A 21,566-nucleotide genomic window follows, 5' to 3' on the forward strand; every position below is an offset into this window, starting at 1 on the left:
CAGGTAGAGAAATACTCCTGAAATTCTCATCCAAATTTCTCTCCAGATTTTGGCGTTCCAAATTGGTGGATCTTGTTACCGAGGTGAAATCAGCAAATTAGAAATCCACCATTGTTTGGAGCTGGGCCACAAGCCCCCACTACCCCAGCCAGCATGGGCAATGGTCGGGGTTTATGGTAAGGTTACCAGATTTTTTCCAATGAATCCAGGGACACTTTTCAACTTTAATGGATTTTGCCAGGGGACTGATTGGTACATCTGGTGACTGTCCCCGGGAAACGGGGACGTCTGGTAACCTTAGTTTATGGGAGTTGTAGTCCAAGAACACAGTTTATGCTTCCCTCCCTTAACTTTACAAGGATGCTTAGCAAAGTGTACTATCTAGATGTGTGGTTACCAAGGAGATGGAAAAGAGACAATATGCTGGCATCTGGTTTGTCTGTGTGTCTTTAAGTGGATGTGGACTGGAATGCATATGTCTGTCATAGCCTTGAGCTCAGAAGAGAAGGAGGCAGCCAGGTACTGCAACGTCTTATACGCAGGGCTGCCTCTGAAGATGGTTTAGAAACTTCAGCTGGTGCAGAATTCAGTGGCCAGGTTGGGGCAAGACACCAATCCTGGCCCAGCTGCACTGGCTGCTGGACCCAACTCAAAGTGCTGGTTTTTACCTATGAAGCCTTAAACAGCTCAGGAGCACAATATCTCAAGGACCACCTCTGTCCATGTGAACCTACCCAGACCCTGAAATCATCATCTGAGGCCCTTCTTCATGTGCCTCCTCCATGAGAGGTCTTGAGGGTGGCAACACAAGAACGGGCCTTCTCTGCAGTGGCTTCCCGTTTGTGGAATGATCTCCCCTTCATCTGGGCCTGTGGCATTGGCAGGAGAACTGCATCACAAAATTCAGAGAAGTGTGAAGTTTTAAGGATAGCTGTGTTTTGGTTCAGATACTCTTTTGGGAAGTGCAATTCAGGTAGGCGTCCCTTTAAATCCAAACTGAACCAAAGTACTCCCCCATTCCTATTTCTGAGCCCAGTCTTGGGCCAAACTGGCCATTGCCATGCTCCCTGATGATGTCAGGAAGAGCATGGTTATCCCTCCTCCAACTACCACTGACTGGTGAGCATCACAAGTCTCTCCTTCCCTCCCATCCACATCCCTCCCTTCCTCGTTGTTTCGTGGTGCTTAATTTCCAATCTGAGCACTGGGTTTGGAGGTAGGAAAGAAACCATCCATTTCACTGCATCCAGAAGTAGGGTAGGGGATGCATCCAGTGCTCGTCCTACTAAGAGCATTAATGAACTCAAGTCAAGTAATGTCCATTAATTTAAATGGGTCTACTCTGAGTAGGACTCGCATTAGAGGCAACTCCAAAACTCCTTTTTGAGGGGTTGCAGTGAGGAGGTTAGGAAAGCTTTCTGGCACTGCAACAGAACTATCTCGATATCAGGCAAGTCCCTGGTTCATTGTCACGAGTTACTTCCAGTGGGAAGAATCCTGAATTTCCCCTGGAATACAAGACATTCTGTACCGTCCACAACACCTTGCTTTTCTTCTTAAGATTCACAGAGCTTCTTGTTTTCTCCGCAGTTCCAACTTCACTTTTAAAGGCTTGGTCCTCTGGCAGCAAAGTTTCTTTTATTCCTCTGTCCTGTGTTTTAGGCTGTGGAACATAATTTCCTGTCAAGGAAACCGCAAACAGGACCCTTCTCAAGAACATTTGCCTCTTTAAACCCCTTCAGAATTTTAGCATTTGGTTTACGTTCACAAGCATAAGGTCCTTCAAGTTTATACAGGTCACACAATCCACATTTTCTGGCAGTGGAATTTGGACTACTTCAGCTGGACTGGTGTACACTGGATTCGATTTGTGCTCCATCTACACACCATATGCATTTAAAACAGTTTCATACCACTTTAGACATTTGTGGCTTCCTCTGAAAGAATCCTGTGAACTGTTGTTTGTCAAAGGTGCTGAAAGTTGGTTAGGAGGTGGCTGAAAGGCACTGTTCCTGGCAACCCCAAGATCACTGATGCGTACCCTCCAACATTCCTCATAACAACAGGGACATTCTTTTCTAAAGAATAGACTGTCCCTATTTTCATGTGGCATGTTGGCTGGGCTCCTTCAGAGGAAGGGCAGGATGCAAACTGAATAAATTATAATAACAGATATGTCTGTCCACATGGTATTGTTCTATGGGGAGGGGTATTGTTGCGGCTAACAGCGACAAAAAGCACTTCGAGCTTTGTTACAAAAGCAGACACTCTCAAATCTTGACCAAAGCTGACAGAGAATTCATTTAGAACTGGTCTTCGTTTGGGCCTAGTCTGCTCAGAGGAGCCTGCAAGGGCAAAGTGACTAGCAGAGGAAATCCACCTGAGCAGGAGTCTCTCAGCTCACTTTGCCATTCCTTCCCTCAGGCCAAATTCTCCATCGACAACTCTTAAGATACGCCTGAAAGGTTGCTTTGCTTGAATAAGTCCCGTTTTCTATAGCCGCCTCAGCACCCAGCAGCCTTGGAGGAACAACCTAACATCGCTCTAGCTTAGGCCGAGACTGTCAGGAGTATGGGCAGGAGTCAGGCTCTGGGGCCTGTAGTGCTTTGCAGGACTGGGGCCTGCCTCAGCTTGTGCTGGAGAAGCAAGGAGTGGCCACACAGGTGAAGACCTCAGCTTGTGCTGGAGAGGCAAGGAGTGGTCACTCAGGTGAGGCCATTTGATACCTCACTGCACCTGGTGGCAGGAGCTGGGAAGGATAAAAGCTCAGCATTTCCCTCCAGTTCTTTGCCACAGCAACGCTACCCCTGCCTGGTTGCCTCTGGCCTCTTGCTCCTTGGACCCTTGCCTTGCCGACGCCTTGATCCTCGACCCTTGGACCTTCGCCTTGCCGACGCCTTACTCCTTGGACCTTCGCCTTGCTTCTTGTTCCTTGAGCCTCCGCCTTGCTTCTTGACCCTGCGACTGCCTGCTGCTGGACCCTCAGCCCTGCGCCTGTTCCTGCTTCTACATCACCATCTTGCCTCTGGTCCTGACGTCTTCAGCCAGGGCTTCAACCGCCCACCGACCGGACCGTGACAGAGACAGTTGCACCTGGGACAGTTCCCTGATCCAAACTCCACTCAGCTGAGTAGTTGGTTGTCACCTCGAAATCGTGTGTGTATGTCTGCAATGCAATATGTACAAAGTACCCTCCCATGCCTTGGACACAGGTGGAAAGCAGGAGGGGCTACCCATTTCCCCCACAGAGCCTGTTGAGGGGTAATTACAATAGCTCCACCAGAGCCCATTTTGCATGCTCCCAACTCTTCTAATCTTACTTGGGGCTCATGATCTGAGACTGGAATCCAGCCAGTTGCCAACTGCTGGGATTATTCACTTGCCCCTCCCCACTTTTGGCCTCTAGTTTAGCATCAGGGTAATTTAGTTTATGCATGGGGAGGGGTGTGTCAATACTCACCCCACCCAACTCACTTGCCAGAGCATATCAGACTTGCACCATATCCCACTACGGAAGAAGGCAGCAATTTGTGGCCCAACCTGCCGCCATCACAATCCACACTGTTCTCTTTTCACGGCATCAAATGTTGCATTACCCTCTTCACGGTTTGCTATTTAATGTCATTAAATTGCATATGATTCTATGCAATTTACGTTCATCTCAATGTAAAGCAAACGCCAACACGGTGTAAACCAAAATCATTAGGTTTCCTTTGTGTTAAGAGCAACCATGTGAACAAATACTACCTGATTTCTGTTCCTGACTACAGGCAGGTGAATATGCAAATTCCTTCAATTTCTACTTCCTTTTTCATTTTTGTTGGAATTCTCTGACATCCCTTATTCCCACCAGGCCTCAGCTTATATGCAATTTTCAAAACACCTGCTCAGGTGAGTGGAGCTGGGGCAACCCCTTAAAAGCCAGCTGCTGGTCCCACTCCCCTGAACAGGTTTTTTGGAAATGACAGGGACTGTTTAAGAACTCAGATTCCTCTTTGGACACAAGAGAAAACTGTAAGCAGCCCAGAGACATTGTTATTGGGGCTGCCTAAAAATTCTGCAAATAAAATATAAGGACTCTCCCCAGTATGAGTTCCTGTGACTTGTTGGTGGTATATAATCGTCTCTTGCAAGCTTCCCGTTTCCCAGGTTTGCAATGCCACAGCTTGGGCCACCTGCATATCTCAGCTTCTCAGCTCTAGCAACCGACCTGAGATTCAGGGTTGCTAATCCGTATGCTGTTGGACTTCAACTCCCATAAGCCCCAACCAGCAATTATGGGAGATGTAGTCCAGCAACATCAAGAAGGCCCACAGGTTAGCTACCCCAATCTATGCCAGGCATAGGCAACCTTAGGCCCTCCAGATGTTTTGGACTACAAATCCCATCATCCCTGACCACTGGTCGTTAGCTAGGGATCATGGGAGTTGTAGGCCAAAACATCTGGAGGGCCAAAGGTTGCATATGCCTGATCTATGCAGTGCCATCTGCTTAAGGAAACAGAAGTAAAAAATGATTGTTCCTTGCCCTCAAGGAGCTTACACTCTGAATGTTGATGTTTGGGAATACAGAACAAGGGCAACAAAGCAAGCGAATGAGGCAATTTACTGCCCATGGTAGCTTAAAGCTGAACTGCCCTCCCTTACGTTCCTGAAAATATTTCATTTAATTACATTTTACTAAGGGGGGGGGGTCCATGAAGAATTTAAGGTGCAGTACTAGCAGGACAGAGCATTGGAGTACAGTAATCACTTTCGTTATCTAACCCAAACAGTCCACTCTGATTTAAGTCGTCAGCAGCATGGTATAGTTGAGAAATGTTTTCTGTCTTTCGTCTTCTTTTACACCAAATCAAAGCTCAGATGCTTTGACTGTTTTCTACCTCCAAGTAAAAAATGCATACCCATTTTCTATCCTGCTTTGATCAGTAACTTTGTGGTTTATTCCTGCCTCTTCCTATTAGAAGTTTGTTCTGAGGAAAGCAGGTGCTGTATACAATTCTTTTCAAACATCAAAACCATGCAACTTACCATTTCCATTTCCAACCCCTAAAGCAATTGACAAAGATGAGTTATGAGTCCACTAAATGCCTGCACGCCTGGACCATCTGCTTCCTTGATCAGTTCCTAGGATTTATCTGCCCTCCTTTTCCTGCATCGGCCGTGTGAAGCTGTCGGTGCTTTGTATCGTTCACCAAAATAGGGATTGCAACCGATGGTTGCATAAACCGAGAGGGCGATCGTGGTACATGGCTTATGTTGCTTCACAGGTGCAGAGTGACCCGCTGGCCTGTGTCTGTACCATGGCTATATTTAGCAAGGTATACGAGGCGCGGGGACATATCAAAAGGGTATTTCAGAGAGGCTGTGGGCTGGGAGGGGGAAATTCCAAAAGTTAATTCTATTTTCCCATTTTTGTTAAAAGCCACACTTCCTGCTTTTCTCTCTCCTGCTAAATGCAATAAATGGAAATGGAAAATATCATCGGAAGGGCACGCACACACCCAGCTAGCCATTCCCTTCCACACTTCTTGGAATTCTCTTTCTTTTAAAGTCATACATTGGGAATAAATGTGTTGTTGAAAGGAGCAACTGCAACCGCTGTCGTTCCAACTACCAAGGAGGACTTACTTAGTCCGGTCCACCTCTCAAGAGCTTCAACAGTTGCGCAGAGTCTGCCCCAACTCTCACTGGCCTATAGAAAACATTCAGCTTTCTTAACCAACCAGTAGCTTTATTCATGGCTGAATATAGAAGCCACTCAACAAACAGCTCTTGAAGGTTACAACTATGCTGACGGAAGAAGAAAGTCATGAAGGGGAGAAACAAGCACAGCAAAGACTGTAGTGTCAGAGCAGTAACGGCAACTCTCCAATGTCGTAAGATCTGGATGATGGGTTGTTTCTAAAGCCTAGTGCATGTTCCTTAGGTTTCTAAGCAGAGGTTGAATGGCCATCTGTCACGGATGCTTTAGCTGAGATTCCTGCATTTGAGGGGGTTGGACTAGATGACTCTTGAGGGCCCTCCCAACTCTACAATTCTATGATTCTAGATACATTATGATGCACGTCTTCAATGCCAACCTCACTGTCCTCTAGCGGCCAATGGTTTGTTCCAAAGTTAAGAAACAAATATTTTGTTTCAATGCATTTATTAGAAGGTATCAGTCTGCCTGCCTGCCCTCCGCCCTCCCCAAAATTAATCTCTGCAAGATGTGTATGTCTTAGAATTTCAAGAGAAAAGGTGTGGCTACATAGGGAATGGAACTTTAAAACACTTTAACATAAATAATTATTACTACAATGTGTAGTGAGTGACTTATTTCTATAGATGTTTGCATTAAATAGCGAAAGATGTTCAGCAATCATTTTAAAGAAATGAATGAACGAACGAACAATTAAGGTTATGTGTTAATAATTCTCCTGGCAATGCTACACAATGTCTTCACTCCACACTCCCAACTCAAATATTTAGAAAAATCTTATATTTATAGAGATCCTATGTTGGTGTTTTTAAAGCATCAAGAAACTTATTTGGAATGTTATATTTACTAGTCTCCATATTTCAGGGTGAACATTTTCCAAAGAACATTTGTAGTGCTCAAAGAATTTATACACATCAGAAATAGCCACTACTACAGACACCTTTTTAGGTCACTGTGTGCGTCCCAATTGTTTAAAAGTATGTCTTTCAAATACATAAAAAGTAAAATAAATGAGAAGTTACATGAAAAAAAAAGTTCGCTGCAAGGCAAAATAACTGCAGTTTATGTTTACATATATACATATCTATTATACATACAACACAGACAAATAAGCATTTCAAGGCCACATTCTGGTTTGGTTTGGTTTTTTTAAAAAGGCACCCGTTATAGTTTATTTCACTTTCAGCATAAATATCGACATTACTATATTTAAACAGTAGCAAATCAAAATACACTTACAAATATTTTTACACTGTAATAAACACGATACAAAAAATAACAAACAAAATTCAAATGTTTGGGTTACTTCAGAAATGCTTCAAAGTTGCTAACAGATGGACACTTTGGCCCCAAATCCAGAGGAAGTTATGTGTGTTAGGTCCCATTCATTTCAGTAGGATTTCAGTGCAACCAACTTTCTTTGGATTGAAGCTTTTTGCCGTCACAAACACTTCATTCATGTTTTGGAAACTGAGAAGCCAATTCCCCAACAAAATCAGTGTTTTATTTAAGTTTTTTTTTTTTAAAAAAAAAAGTATAAACATGCCAGTATCTCTTTATCAACCACCCGCTCTTCAAGGACCAAACAGAAACGGTAAAGAAGCAATACCTTGATTTTTGCTCCTTGGCGAAGAAGTGGCTCACTGCACTATACCCAATATTGATAACGCAGATCTGATCTGTGCGCATGCGAGTTCCTTTGCACACACTGCAGATTGGAAGTATTTCAAAATTAAGTCAAGCTTCAAGACACTTGTATCTTTGCTCCATCATCACTTTTTTTTTATTGCAGCCCATTTTCTTACTAGGCATTTTGAACACAGCCCACTAAATCAGCCTTAGGTGCAGGTCTTGCTAAAATTAACAGGACTTGCACAAGAGAAGAGAACTTGGACCCAAAGATCCTTAGCCAAATGGGCCCTGGTGCGTGTTTAGAGCAGTGCCACCCATGAAGGCTTCCCCATTCACTTCAGCGGAGGTGGCTGAAGAAGCATGCAAAGCTTCCCTTCCCTCCACTGAAGTGAATGGAAGGCTCCCCAGCATGGACTGCAGAATATGTGAGCACCTCTCATTCATCTCAAGAAATCTTGTGTCCTTTAAGAATTTTATAACAAAACTCTGAAAGAACACAGAGAGAGAGAGCACTTAGCAAACTTCACAGTGGAGTGGATCTTCTTTAAAAAGAAATAGTTTTATAGCACAGATTACAGTTATTCATAATAGAGTTTAAGTTTTAAAAACTTAGGGTCACTGTTAAAGAGGCACTTCAACTTCTACTTGTTTGCCTTGACACTAATAAAAATGAATATAAAAAAATTACTTGTTTTAAAAATATCATACACAAATCTTAAGACCTATAGTTTAAGACTGTTTCTCAACATTAAAACGAGACAAGTGAAAGCCACTTCACATCTCAATCTCAATCACATTTACTTCAAAGTAAATCCAGTTGCTTCAGTGTGACCTGCTTCCAAAGTAAATGTGTTTAGGATTGAAGTCAGTTATTCAGAGAATGTGGCTGCTTTAATTTTCAACAAGATTGTTATGCTAAGAATATGAATTAATAGTGGAAAAACGAAGCCAAATTTCAAAAGTTGAATGCTTCTGGCAAAACAAAAACAAAAAACAAATTCCCTAATTCTATACTGGTAACACTGATGTACCTACAGTTGGAATTCATCTTCAAATTAGTTAGTGCAGAAAAGGTTTAGCAGCTTTTAAGGTTACATGTCCATATGATAGGCTTTTCAGCTTTTTCTTGTTTGGAAGAAGAAAAAACACAACCGTGGTTACAATTTGGTTCCGATTTGCAGGAGTAAAACGTAAGTGCTGTTGACTACTTAAATAGCTAGTAAATGGCCAATCCTGCAAAAGAAACTTTCATTACGGCAAGAAAAGGCATCTTTACAAGAACTAGGCCACGCTGGTTTCCCTGCATGTGTGATTCAGAAGATCCCAAACTCTTGGAATGTGCTGTTCGTTATGAGAAAGTCGCTGCTAGGACAATTCCAAGGATTAGAAGGATTACAGCTACACAAATTATTATGAACACCAATTTCTGCAAAAAGAGGAAAACTGTGATTAGCTTACCCCCAGATTTTAATAAATGCAAAGATGCAAGAATTTACAATATGCACCCCAAGCTTAAGCATAATTACCTGACAGCAAGCAATTTCAGTGGTAATCACAAATAGTAAAAACTAAAGTCAAGGAACTTTCTGAATTCAAATACAGTGGTACTTCGGTTTAAGTACACAATTGGTTCCAGAAGTCTGTACTTAACCTGGAGTGCCTGGAGGCGGTTGGAGGATGGATGGTGGCTAACAGATTGAGGCTGAATCCTGACAAGACAGAAGTACTGTTTGTGGGGGACAGGAGGCGGGCAGGTGTGGAGGACTCCCTGGTTCTGAATGGGGCAACGGTGCCCCTGAAGGACCAGGTGCACAGCCTGGGAGTCATTCTGGACTCACAGCTGTCCATGGAGGCGCAGGTCAATTCTGTGTCCAGGGCAGCTGTCTATCAGCTCCATCTGGTACGCAGGCTGAGATCCTACCTGCCCGCAGACTGTCTCGCCAGAGTGGTGCATGCTCTGGTTATCTCCCGCTTGGACTACGGCAATGTGTTCTATGTGGGGCTACCTTTGAAGGTGACCCGGAAACTACAACTAATCCAGAATGCGGCAGCTAGACTGGTGACTGGGAGTGGTCGCCGAGACCACATAACACCGGTCTTGAAAGATCTACATTGGCTCCCAGTAAGTTTCCGAGCGCAGTTCAAAGTGTTGGTGCTGACCTTTAATGCCCTAAATGGCCTCGGTCCAGTATACCTGAAGGAGCGTCTCCACCCCCATCGTTCTGCCCGGACACTGAGGTCCAGTACCGAGGGCCTTCTGATGGTTCCCTCGTTGCGAGAAGCCAAGTTGCAGGGAACCAGGCAGAGGGCCTTCTCGGTGGTGGCGCCTGCCCTGTGGAACACCCTCCCATCAGATGTCAAATAGAAAAACAGCTACCAGATTTTTAGAAGACATCTGAAGGCAGCCCTGTTTAGGGAGGCTTTTAATGTTTAATTATTTTATTTCATTTTTGTTGTAAGACGCCCAGAGTGGCTGTGTAAACCCAGCCAGATGGGCGGGGTATAAATAATAAATTTATTATTATTATTATTATTATTATTATTAACCCGAAGCATACTTAACCTGAAGCAAACTTTCCCACTGAAAGTAATGGAAAGTAGATTAATCTGTTCCAGACGGTCCGCGGAGTACTCAACCTGAAGCGTACTTAACCCGAAGTACCGTATGAGTGTAATTGGTTCTGGAAGTCCGTACTTAACCTGAAGCAAACTTTCCCATTGAAAGTAATGGAAAGTGGATTAATCCGTTCCAGACGGGTCCGCGGAGTACTTAAACTGAAAGTACTCAAACCGAAGCATACTTAAACCGAGGTATGACTGTATGTAATAAAATAACCAGAGACTAGAGCATTGTGATGTTGGTGTAGGAGCAACATCACAATTGGTTGGTGTAGGAGCAACAAACATCTGGAGTTACACAGAACCATGCTTAACAGAATGGAACAGTGCATCATTCTTTGTGGTTTCTTCTTTTGTGTAGTAACATCAGAGTTTCAGGTACTTAATAGAGCAACAGAAGTAACAGAGATGTGGGGGTGGGGTGGGGCAATAGAAGAAAAAGGGACACAGCACATATTCACAGGGATCAAATATGCAGCAGTATATACAACTCAGTCTTTGCTTTGTTGTTGTGAGAACCAGGAGCTAAAATGTTAAAGGCTGTACGGAAGCCTTCATGGGGAATGGGCATACCGTAGCTTACGGTATGTTTTGCACTCACAAGACCCCAGGTTCAATCTCGGACTTTTCAAGTTACAAGGATCAGGTACCAGCTGCCTGAAAAGCTTGAGACCCTGGAAGTGTTAAAGTAGATAGTACTGAACAGCCTGATCTGGTGTAAGGCAGCTTCCTGCGGAGGAGATGGGTTTTGAGACAGGACATGCCACATAATTCTCAACTACTGCCTAGCAAGGATCCTTACAAAAGGAAAATAGCAGCTTCATCCAGGTTATCAAATATACAATACATGCAGACCAAGAGAGGCCCAGTTAGCAATTTGCCGCAGAGATCCAAATTCTCTCTCCAGTCCATCACTTTCTCTACACGTTGATGAAATCTGTGTAAGCCCCCAAGCTTGTGTGTTTCTACACCAATACAAAACAGATCTAGTCCCAGTGGTTATCACTCCATCCAAAATCTGCTGGAAGTGATGCTGCTAAATATATTTAGCAGTTAGCCACTAGGTGTCTCAGTTCTCACTATGCGCATGACTTCTGCTCCCAAACACATTTCAGGGTTGAAGTAGCTGTTGAGTGTAACCCACCAGCTTGGCGGGTGTGTTAAATCACCGCACTTAACACCGATGAACAAAGGTTAGCATGCACGGCAAGTTAGTTGATTAGTACTTACTGCACAACAGCAGAGTGAGGTTGCATGCTGAGGTTATCGAAGCATCACTTAATCCCGACCGACAAGCCAATTATTAAAGCAAGTACAGCAAGCACCACCAGCACTATAATGAGAATTATCCACTTTTTCTGCCAAAGGAAAGTAAGGCAATTGTTTCAATTTTGCAAAAAGGTGTTAAAAGCTTCGTTTCAGAAATGTCAAGTACCATTCTACCACCCAGCCTGAAAAAGTCAGTATGGTGCAATACTGGATCTGCTTGGTTTTTGTTTTGTTTTTTCCTGGAACCTCCAAGGCCATGCCCTAGAGCAGGGGGAGAAACCTCCAACTCATGGGTCAATGTGCTGCGTGGTGGTATAATGGGTGGTACGCCAGTGGGATTAGTGGGGATGGGGTTGGGGATAGTTCGCCTATTACTGTTTTCCATGCTTTGAGCATGGTCTGTGTGTACCTGTTAAGTGTTGTGGGAATTTTCCTTAGTTTGTTTGGGAGGAAAGGGTATGCTGTGGTGCAGGTATTTTCAATTGTGTTCCTCTCTAGGTGTGTCCATTGTTTTGTCCCATCTTCTAGTATATATGGGATTAACTATCTGACGTTTAGAAGACATCTGAAGGCAGCCCTGTTTAGGGAAGTTTTTAATGACTGATGTTTTAATGTATTTTTAATCTTTTGTTGGAAGCCTCCCAGAGTGGCTGGGGAAACCCAGCCAGATGGGTGGGGTATAATTAATAAATAATCTTCATCATCACCACCATCACCATGCCAATAGTACCAGCTGCCCTTACCAGGGTGAGGGGGTTACAACTGATTTTCTGCCCACACTAGAGAGCCACAGGACAGAACAAGTATATCCAAAAACTGTCTGTCAAAGTTAAAAATAGCTTGCTAACACCCCTCAGTTCATATGTGGGGCTGAATAGCTAGCCCCAAAAACAATAAAGCCATTTTGGGGTCAAAAAGAAAGAATGAAAAAGTGTGTTTAAAATAAACCCATTCCGACTGTATTAGGTCAGCTGAACTTTCTGACCCACATATGCCACCCTGTGGAATTTCAGTTCCCATCAATGAGGGCAGGGCTTTGTGGAAAAAGGAAGCTGGAAAAAACATGTAACAATACATGCAATTAAATTAGCAACGTTTCCACTGCACCTTAAAAAACAAAAAACCAATCCAAACACTCTGGCAAGTCCACTACAATCATGACAAATAAACTTCAGTAGCTCAGCAAATTCTCTAAAGGCCCATTCACACATGCACAGACATAATGTGGATTCTGCATCTCTTGATGACTAGTAGCTGACTCTTTCTGAAATTCATCGTGTTTGTAGCATCTGTGGTATTTGATTAGCAACGGCCTGTTCACATGTGAAAGTTGTTATGTGACTGTGCATTAATCAAGCAAGCAAGCATGTCAAATATTTAGCGTGTGCAAGTATGTTTAAGAGGAGGTGGGTGTGTAGCTGTGCCACACTCCCAACATTTCAGAGTGTGTGCATGCATGCATGCATGCAAAGCCCTTTTAACAATTTGAAGCACTATATTTTTATTATTTTTATTTTACTTATTAAGTGTATATACCACAGGAATATCAAAGAGCGGTTTACAACACAGATTAGTATAAACAAGATGCCAACATTATTAGGCATTCGTAATAATTCTAGCAGTAATATAATAGGAAACCTTGCGGCCATGCAAGCATGCGTATTCTTCAGTAACATCAGTCTGATAAATGCAAAAAATTAAGCTGCAATCCTCTTAACTAGTGATGAGAAGGCCTCACAGGAAAACAGGGGATTTACTTCTAAGTAACCATGCACAGGACTGTGGTGTACAAAGCCAATTTCTGACACTGTAACTTTATTAGGGGCTTTATCCAACTAACCTTTACTCATTTAAATCAATAGAGCCAAGTTAGTCATGTTCATCAATTTCAATGGCTCTACTCTGAGTAGGACTCTAACCCTTAAGTTTATAGGACTAAATCTTAAGTTTATAGAACAAATAAACACAAATATTCGGAGAAGAGAGAAACAGCCCCTCTCTCCAACTCCTTCCATTGGTGAGGAAGCAATACTTCTTCTTCTTCTTCTTCTTCTTCTTCTTCTTCTTCTTCTTCTTCTTCTTCTTCTTCTTCTTCTTCTTCATGTAACACACTATTGCTTTTCCCAACTTAAACTTGATCATTTATTTGGGATTGCTCCAGAAAAGGTGGCATTGTAGCAATCTTGTTTTGCATGTCATGCCAAAATAAAAAAGGCATCTATCTATCTATGCAATAAAAGCAAGACTTGCTCACCAACAGGAAAACTTACCCTGCGAGCCTTGCTTTGGTATTTAACTGCCTTTTTCGTCTCCTCTTTTGCATGTTCTACATAATCGACTGCATTCATCACATTTTTCTCTATGCTGTTGACCATGTCACCCTTAACGCAAAAACAAGAACATACAGCTTTATTTCACCACTGTTGGAAATTTCCAGAATTCATTAAATGGCTCAGAACGAGAAGAAACATACTTTAATTATTGTACAACAAGGATTATGTGATGACACCCACATTTTAAAGAAAAACGGCATGTTTTTATTATTATTACATTTGACGCTTAACTTAAGACATATGGAAATCAGATCAGTTAAAGCAGGCAAGGGGGAAAATACTGATAATTGAAAGCATAACTACAAAAATGAGATATGCTTTTGAACAGCTTCCTTAGGACTGGCATTCTAACCTGGGAATTTTGTATCTTACACAGTCCATCTACCCGAACACACCCCTTACCCACACAGCTTCCTGTGCTGCGATCATAACTTTTTAAAAAATTGTCATGTGTCACACAGTTAATAAGCTTCAAACCCGCAACTCCCTAAAGAGTAAGGAGCCAGCTTATCTCCTACAAATTAAATTTATTTCTCCCTCTTTCAGGGACACCAGACTGCTCTCCAAGGCAATATGTCCCCCGAGGAAGGGGCTCCCAGAGAAGCTATGCAATTAAAGCACTCTACCTTGCTATACAGCAACTCTTTGTAATGCCACCCCAGCATTGCAAAATGAGGCTCAGGTTTTCCCACCTCACCTGTCCTTGCCTACCTTCCATCCAAGGATGCAAGAGCAGCCCTGATCTGCAACCTGCCTTTTCTCTGCAACAGTCTCTCTCACAGTGAACCAGCCAAACACAAGCATGCTGGGCCAAGCTCAATACTGTAAGGGAAAGTGGGATGAACGTTCTCCCTTTTCTTGCATTCACACCATTCTAGTGAGCCAGACTACACCTCCTACTGGCACCAGATGTTTAGAACCCAGTGCTAGATCAGAGACTTGCTGCGTTGTGGTTCATGGGTCAACAAGATTTGACACTCGGTCACTGCCGCACAGATCTGGGCTGTACAGTGTTTGCACATAAGAGTCACTATGCTTCTGTGAGAAAGAAAAAAAGGTAAGCATGCCCCAATTATTATGAAGACATGTTTTCACAGGTGAAACACATGCTTCCCACATGCATCCCAGAGACACGCACTACACAGCACCTCAGCTTAGATCAGGGGTTCCCAACAAAATTTTCTTGAGGACCCCTCATCGAGCCGCTATTGTGACAAGGACCCCCATTAATTCCTAATCCTAAAATTAAAAAGTGAGAGCCAAATTAAGAGTCTTTTTATATTTTATATTTATACGTTTTTTACAGTTACGATTTAGGTTCAATGGACACTGACAAGATCGGTTCGAGAGTCACTGACTTACTTGCTTGAACATCAAATGCATTATCTTCCTCTTCATCTGTAGGCCTTTGTCGGTTTAACGAACCACTTTTTAACCAACGGTCCATTTTTAACTATGCGAACTGTAGCTTCCGTGAAAAACAACGCTTTGTTTACAAACACTACTGTTTTGCAAAGAGGCAGCGTGCGCCAGGGAGGAGGGAGGGGAATGGAGAAGACAGGGTACCTGCGCAGTAGCGCACAAATGAAGCCGACGCACGCAAAGCATCTTGGGGAGGTGAGCGTTAGTAGAATGCACGCGCTGCCTCTTTGCAAAACAGTAGTGTTTGTAAAGCGCCACCTAACGGCATACAGCAGAACTACTGCCTCTATCTAATTCTAGTTTTGCGCTAGACTCTGCTCATGCAGGAAGCGGCCCAAACAAAAAATCTGTTATCATACAAAATATATTTAATATATTTTTTATTCTAATAGCATCTTGCGGACCCCTCTGGCATAGCTTGCGGACCCCCTGTTGGGAACCACTGGCTTAGATGTCTTGCACAAGTCTCCTGCTTGCGGCCATAACAGGCAGAAATGGGGCCATTCTGCCATTCACGCCAATGGAAGGCGCTGGTGGTAGTGTGGTTTTCCTGTTCCATGTCCACTTTTTAGGCATCTCTCTTTGCACCAGGAGATAAGTTAGCAGAATGCAGGTGCTGTTAAGATGGTGGGGGGGAATAGGCAGACCAGAACTACGCAGTAGTCTGCTGGGAAACTCTCCTGCTGCAAGCTATAGTGAACAAGGACTGAACAAGAGAGCTAATTCGTAAGGGAGAGCACGTTTAGATTTTCCATTCTCTCCAAACATTCGGAAACTGTCCTTGCTGGTTCAGGGCTAGGTTGGAGGCATGAGATATCGCTGCATGAACTTCCTTTAAAGCAATTCCTGTTAGAATGCCAGTATATATACATATAATATGATATCATGTTTGATGAACTAACTTAGGAAATGGCACATGGGGAAAAATGTAAATATTGTAGGAGTGTTACCTGTGCAGTTCTGTCCGTCAGCAGACATTATCAGCAGCAATAAACAGCAAAGTGTTAAAAAAGCTCATTTAACATTTCACTTCTGCACTGCTAAAAGCCCCCAATAAGGAGTCTAATTAACTTGAAAAACCACAGAGCCCACCCAAAGCATCACATTACTTGGAGACTTGATTCTTTTTTTGCTATAAGCCAGGTCAATCATAAGAAAACAGTTATTAAGCTTAGTAATAATAATAAAAACTAAGCTACCTGAATGCAACTGTTTATATAATCTCAAGGAAGAACTGAACAAGGAACTAAAGTGGATCTGCGTATCCGGTTGGCTGCTACCCACAAAATCTGCATTAACCTCCCTAAATATGCCATACAGCCAAAGCACAGTTGAGAAATGTATTACATTTTGAAAATACCCTTGTACATATTTTTTTTATCTGCCCCCCTTTTTTACTTTCCTCAAATGAAAGGAAAAGCAGCTCACAAAACAGTTTGAGGGTTTTGCCTGCTAGTGATGACATCTCCCATTTTTGTGGCTGTTTTATCACACACCCTAAGTGCTTTTGGGGGTCACATGCGTGCAATGTAATTAACTGACTGTTGTTCCAACTAGAAGACCTCAAACGTTTTAATAAAATACTGCACTGCAATGAATTAAGTTATAGTTTGATCACATACCTGAACCTCAACAAGCATTGCCATGTCCATAAACATTTCGTGCAGCTCATGTATACTGGATTCCAGTTTTATAATATCTTTGTGACGTGACTCAATTTCATCAAGAGCTTCTCTAGTAATTTTGGTGTCTAAAATAATCTTTGGGGAAGAAGAAAATATGCATTGGATTGTTTCATTTATTGGAGAAATAGTACACACACAGAGACAGACAGACATTTAGGTTGTAAGCCTGTGAGCTGAACTTCTTAATTCTACAAGCACACTGCCTTGTTTTCATTTTAAGCACTACAGAAATATTATACATACAAGGGAAGCAGACATGAAATACATACGTCAGAAGTGAAAATAGAAAGATTGCCACTTTCCAGCATTTCTTCCAGCTCTTCATCAGAAGTGTTTTTTCCAGCTAGTAAGAAATTATAGACATCCATGTGTTACATGCTGCAAAATAGCTACTTGCTCAGAAGTTGAAAGGAAACGTCTGCCTTTCACCAAGGGCAAATTGACCGTGTGGAGGGATGACTCCTCTTAAGCTATTTCACCAGAAGAGCAACAGACGTATGCTTAGTATTTAAGTGGACAGATTCTGCTACACTTCTACTAACAATTATTATTGCTGCAAATTTATATAAAATATATTACTTCCTTCAAGTGCTCAGAGCACTTATATTATTCACAGTGGCGGAGGAAGCCGCTCGGGCGCCGGGGGCGGGGCACACCGCAGGGCATCCGGAGTCTGCCTGCCTCCTCCTACTCAGCCGCCCTACAGCTGGGGCGGGGGGAGAGAGGCAGCGGGAGGACTGTTTGGGCAGTGCAGAGATTGTGCATGCATGCCTAAGCCACCGTGTCTTTCCCAGGAGAGACTTGTGGCTCAGGCGTGCTGCAGGCCCCACAATGAGTGCTGTCTGGCATTTTGTCACCTCCTCAGTGGTGACACCCGGGGTGGCCCACACCCCCTTCCTCCGCCCCTGATTGTTCAGTAATCTTTTGAGAAGGGCTGGGAAACCTGTGGCCCTTTGAGATGTTGTTGAACTGCAAATCCACCATGACCACCACCAACCATTGGTCATGCAAGCAGGAGCTGATGGGAGTTGGGAGGACAACAACAATTGGAGGGCTACAGGCTCTGTAGTTTAAATGAGTTTTGTCAGCAGACCCTCCCACATTCTCAAGAGCAACTAAGGAGGACTAGAAACAAATGGAAACAAACATATTACCTCCTGCCAAGGGCCATGTACAACTTCATCTGCCTCACCCTCCAGAGGGAGGGACCTAGAAACTGGTCGCCAATTGCCAAGGGAAAGAGGAGACTGAGGCACACAAGCACCAGCCTATCCACAGCTATTATTGTATTTTGGGGTGGATTTTAATTGTAAGCCATCCTGAGAGCCAAACCATGGCTGGAAAGAATGCATCTAAATTGCTAATCGTGTTTAGTTCTCATGCTGAAGGGAGGGGTTTGCCAATTGTGTTACTTAGCTAGATCTGATCCTATAGTTTGCATTGCCCCCCCCCAATATTCCTTCTAAAATGCTTCTTTAAAATGCTTTCCTCTTTGCCTCTATGCCTCTGTGTGTCAAAGTGCAATGTAACAGTGAGACTTGCTATCAAGGCTAAGAGCTGACCTTTCTGGATCACAGAGAAAGGCTTATCAGTGGACGCACATCCAGCTTGACGCTGGAAGCTGCTATCCTTGACGCATAGTCTTACTCAAGGCTGAGTGAGGATGCTACCGGGGCAGCATGAGTCAGCATGTGTTTATGCACAGGACCGGACACAGGAAGATCCATATATGTACTTGTGACCCCCTTGCGTGCGCACATTTACAGAGGAGGGGGAAAGGAGCCCAAGAAGTGTATAAGAAGCTTTGCAATTTGTGTTTCTTTACTCTTGTCGTGAGCTGATCACCTAGAGTCTCTTATTAATAAGAAATTAAATTCTTTCTCTGAATTCAACCCCGGTGTCATTTTTGACTGTCTCTGTCCTGCCTGGGCGCAACTTAAAGGACCCTTAGTAGCTGATAAGGCTACAATGCTACAGAAAGCAGGGATGGGAAAAAGTCAGGGATGGGAATCACATAGTTCTCCAAATGCTTCTGGACTCCTGAATCAGATCAGCCCCAGCCAGAATGGGAAATGGTGAAATTGTGGGATGCAAAGGGTTAAGTGCAGTCAAGTCACAACAATCCCTAGAGGGTCCACTTGGAGGGCTGTGGAGGAACACATGACTAGCTTGGTTTCCTGTTCCTCCACATGCAAATGAGTTGGGGAAGCGGCAGATAAATTCACTAGCGAGAAGCCATTTCCTTCTCTTGGACCAGACCTCTTGGACTACACACATCTAAGAAGCAACATCTTAGTGAGTCTCCCTCTAGGCTTCCAGCCCAGAGAGAGATGAGATGGAGTCTCAATTCCTATAAGAGTATAAGTGAACTTCACAATATATATTTTACTTTTTACCTAAGCAAGTCTACCTCTTGAGTGTGCTGTACCTCGAGATGCTTGTAAGTAAACATCTTTTATACTTTTAAGAGCATTGTGTCGTATCTTTTCTTTTAAGAGGGAAAAAGGGGGGAATACCAGGAAAATACACTTTATTTTATAGGCTTAAATCAAGCCTGCGCAAACGCTTTTCTGCTGTGCATTTTGCAAAAGGGGAATGTTTTTACTCTGCTAAAGTTTGGTGCTTGCTAGCGCAATCGGGGATAGGATATATTAAACAATATCTCCTCATCCACATTCCTGAACATTCCCACAGAAATGACCCTGGAAGTTGCATTCCAACAACTTACAGAGAGCTGCAAGCTCACCATCCTGGTAAGCACATTTTCCTAACTGCAAGCATCTTATGTCAGATTGCCTGGCACTGGGGAAGGGGTGGGATCAGCCCTAGTTAACAGAACAACAAGCATTCAGATTATTCAGGACTATCACCACAATCATGTATGGATCAAGGAAGCAGTGCAGTTAACAACCCTGCTGCCCCATTCTGCAAATATTATTGCAAAGTACTCATTTGTATAGCATTTGTATAGCATTTCATTTAAAAATATATTTGTATCTCACTATTCATAAAAAAATATGTAAGCAGTTTATGACATATACACAATTAAAAACCACTTCTTTTGTTTAGGAGATCAGCTATTGTAGATGGCTATTTTCTTAACTGCCTGCATAATCCTGACAGCACAGGAAAGCTTTCAGCAGTACTAAGTAATAAAGGGAATCCCTTACTTATTTCTAGCTGCCGCCGTATCTGATCCTTGGTACGTTCCCGAAAGCATGTCTGGGTTGTATTATATGTTGTCATGACCTCCACAAACTTCCGGGTCAACACTGTATGCTGGGATTAGATATAAATAAAATTTGCAAAGTTACTTTTAGGACTTACTTTTACATGTAAAGCATATTGCTCTTCCACATACCTATGAGCCCACCCCGTCCCCAAAGGGCAGTTGAGGAGGGTGCTGAGAGTTGTTTGTGATCCCTTTGGCCCTTTCTCAGAACTACAGTTCCCAAGGTTCCCTGGGGAGATTGGGTGATGATGAAACTAGCAGTCTGGAGCATAGCTACTGTAGTCTTTGCAATTTTGAAGACGGAGCTGTTCCACCTGGCCTTTGGTCCGGGCCCCGTTTCACCCCCCTCCATGGGACCCTGCAAGTTATCTCTTTGGCCCTTTTGTTAGCTCATGAGGGACCAACATGGATAGCTGGCCCTGATGAATACTTGAGGTTCCTCACCCCTATGGTTGTAATTTGTGGGCAATCGTCTAATTGTATCCTGATTCTGATTGTTTGATTGTGTTTTAGTGTATTTGATATTTGATGTTAGCTGCCCTGAGCCCGGTTTTGGCCGGGGAGGGTGGGGTATAAATAAAAATTTACTTACGGTATTTACTTACTTACAATTATGCAGAATGCACTGCTCGTTCCAAAAGCAGGCCAACCCCCTTTGGGAGGATAGCAAAGAACTGACATTGGACCAGTGAAGACCTTGCAACTCTAAAGGGAAACAGCTGTGTGGGGTCAGGCTGGAAGCCTCAAGACAGTGGGGAGCTGTGTAATGACTGCTTTGCTGCTCACCCAGATGCAGCACAGCTCACATCCAGGCATCTAGTTCTGTGAATCATCCCATTTTAGTGCTTGCGGGGGACTTACCTTTCAAACTGAATTTATTTTGAACACACACAAAATAATGAGAAAATAAACCATAAACTCAAGCAGAAGAGAGCTACCATTTCCTAACACACACACACACTTTAAAATTCTCTTCAGAGCACCTACCAGCCATACCATACCTGTGATTTTCGTATTCTGACATCAGCTGAAGTTCGATTAACATTCTCATGTCGACCTAAATTTTGTTCTATTGCTGAAAAACAGACAAAAGCAACTCGTAAAACATAAGATGCCACACACAGTTACTACCCTTCACTCCCTACCATAAAAATGGAAATTGCATTAAAAAATTACATTGCCTACAGAAATAAAACTCAGCCAAGAATTAAATCCTATAAATAGCAAATTCATCGTCTAAGAGCCTAACCCTATTTAGCCAAAACAGCACTATCAAAGCACAAGAAAGAGGGAGGTAGCAGCAGGCCAGGAGAGGGGCATCAAACTTTAATTATCAATTATTATTTTCCAAAATAACTGGGGTGGACACAACAAAAGCTATTCAGTGAGGACAGAGGATGCCCAGTGTGTACAGAATGCGGTCTGCTGGGCATAGGAAAATTGACAAGGAGGAGAAAAAGGCAAAATCCTAGAAGAGAACACAACTGGCTGACTAGCTGGAACTCTTTATCTTTCCTCTCTCCCCCACACTTTCACCTCAGGGCACTTCCAGCCCTCGCAGGGAGAGGGGCGCCCCCTCCCTCAGTCAGGTGTGTAAGGTGTGGGGGCTTGTCTCTCCCCCCCCATGAAAGAAGGGTAGGAGGGTGGTTGAGTGCTCATCCCCCTCTTTCT

General features: G+C 43.3%; 2 protein-coding genes across 7 annotated transcripts in view; both read right to left on the reverse strand.

The window, feature by feature from the left end:
• Positions 1–7,017, reverse strand: part of RIMBP2 (RIMS binding protein 2) — a 283,562-nt gene extending 276,545 nt beyond the window's left edge. For all 5 annotated transcript variants that reach the window (XM_035097548.2, XM_035097547.2, XM_035097540.2 and 2 more), the window contains exon 1: positions 5,031–7,017. In XM_035097548.2, the coding sequence (XP_034953439.2) occupies positions 5,031–5,039 (9 nt within the window). In that variant the 5' untranslated portion in view covers positions 5,040–7,017. The remainder of the gene's footprint in view (positions 1–5,030) is intronic.
• Positions 7,018–7,164: 147 nt separating this feature from the next.
• The window catches only part of STX2 (syntaxin 2), a 31,521-nt gene continuing 17,119 nt past the window's right edge, over positions 7,165–21,566 (reverse strand). The window contains exons 5-10 of one of the 2 annotated variants that reach the window (XM_035097556.2): positions 20,897–20,970; positions 19,834–19,942; positions 16,933–17,006; positions 16,601–16,738; positions 13,494–13,604; positions 7,165–8,761 (exon numbers count right to left, since the gene is read on the reverse strand). In XM_035097556.2, the coding sequence (XP_034953447.1) occupies positions 8,684–8,761; positions 13,494–13,604; positions 16,601–16,738; positions 16,933–17,006; positions 19,834–19,942; positions 20,897–20,970 (584 nt within the window). In that variant the 3' untranslated portion in view covers positions 7,165–8,683. Of the gene's footprint in view, positions 11,313–13,493; positions 13,605–16,600; positions 16,739–16,932; positions 17,007–19,833; positions 19,943–20,896; positions 20,971–21,566 lie in introns of both variants that reach the window. The other variant, XM_035097554.2, reaches the window with a different exon arrangement.

Source organism: Zootoca vivipara, chromosome 17 (genome assembly GCF_963506605.1).
Source record: "Zootoca vivipara chromosome 17, rZooViv1.1, whole genome shotgun sequence".
Classification (NCBI taxonomy): domain Eukaryota; kingdom Metazoa; phylum Chordata; class Lepidosauria; order Squamata; family Lacertidae; genus Zootoca; species Zootoca vivipara.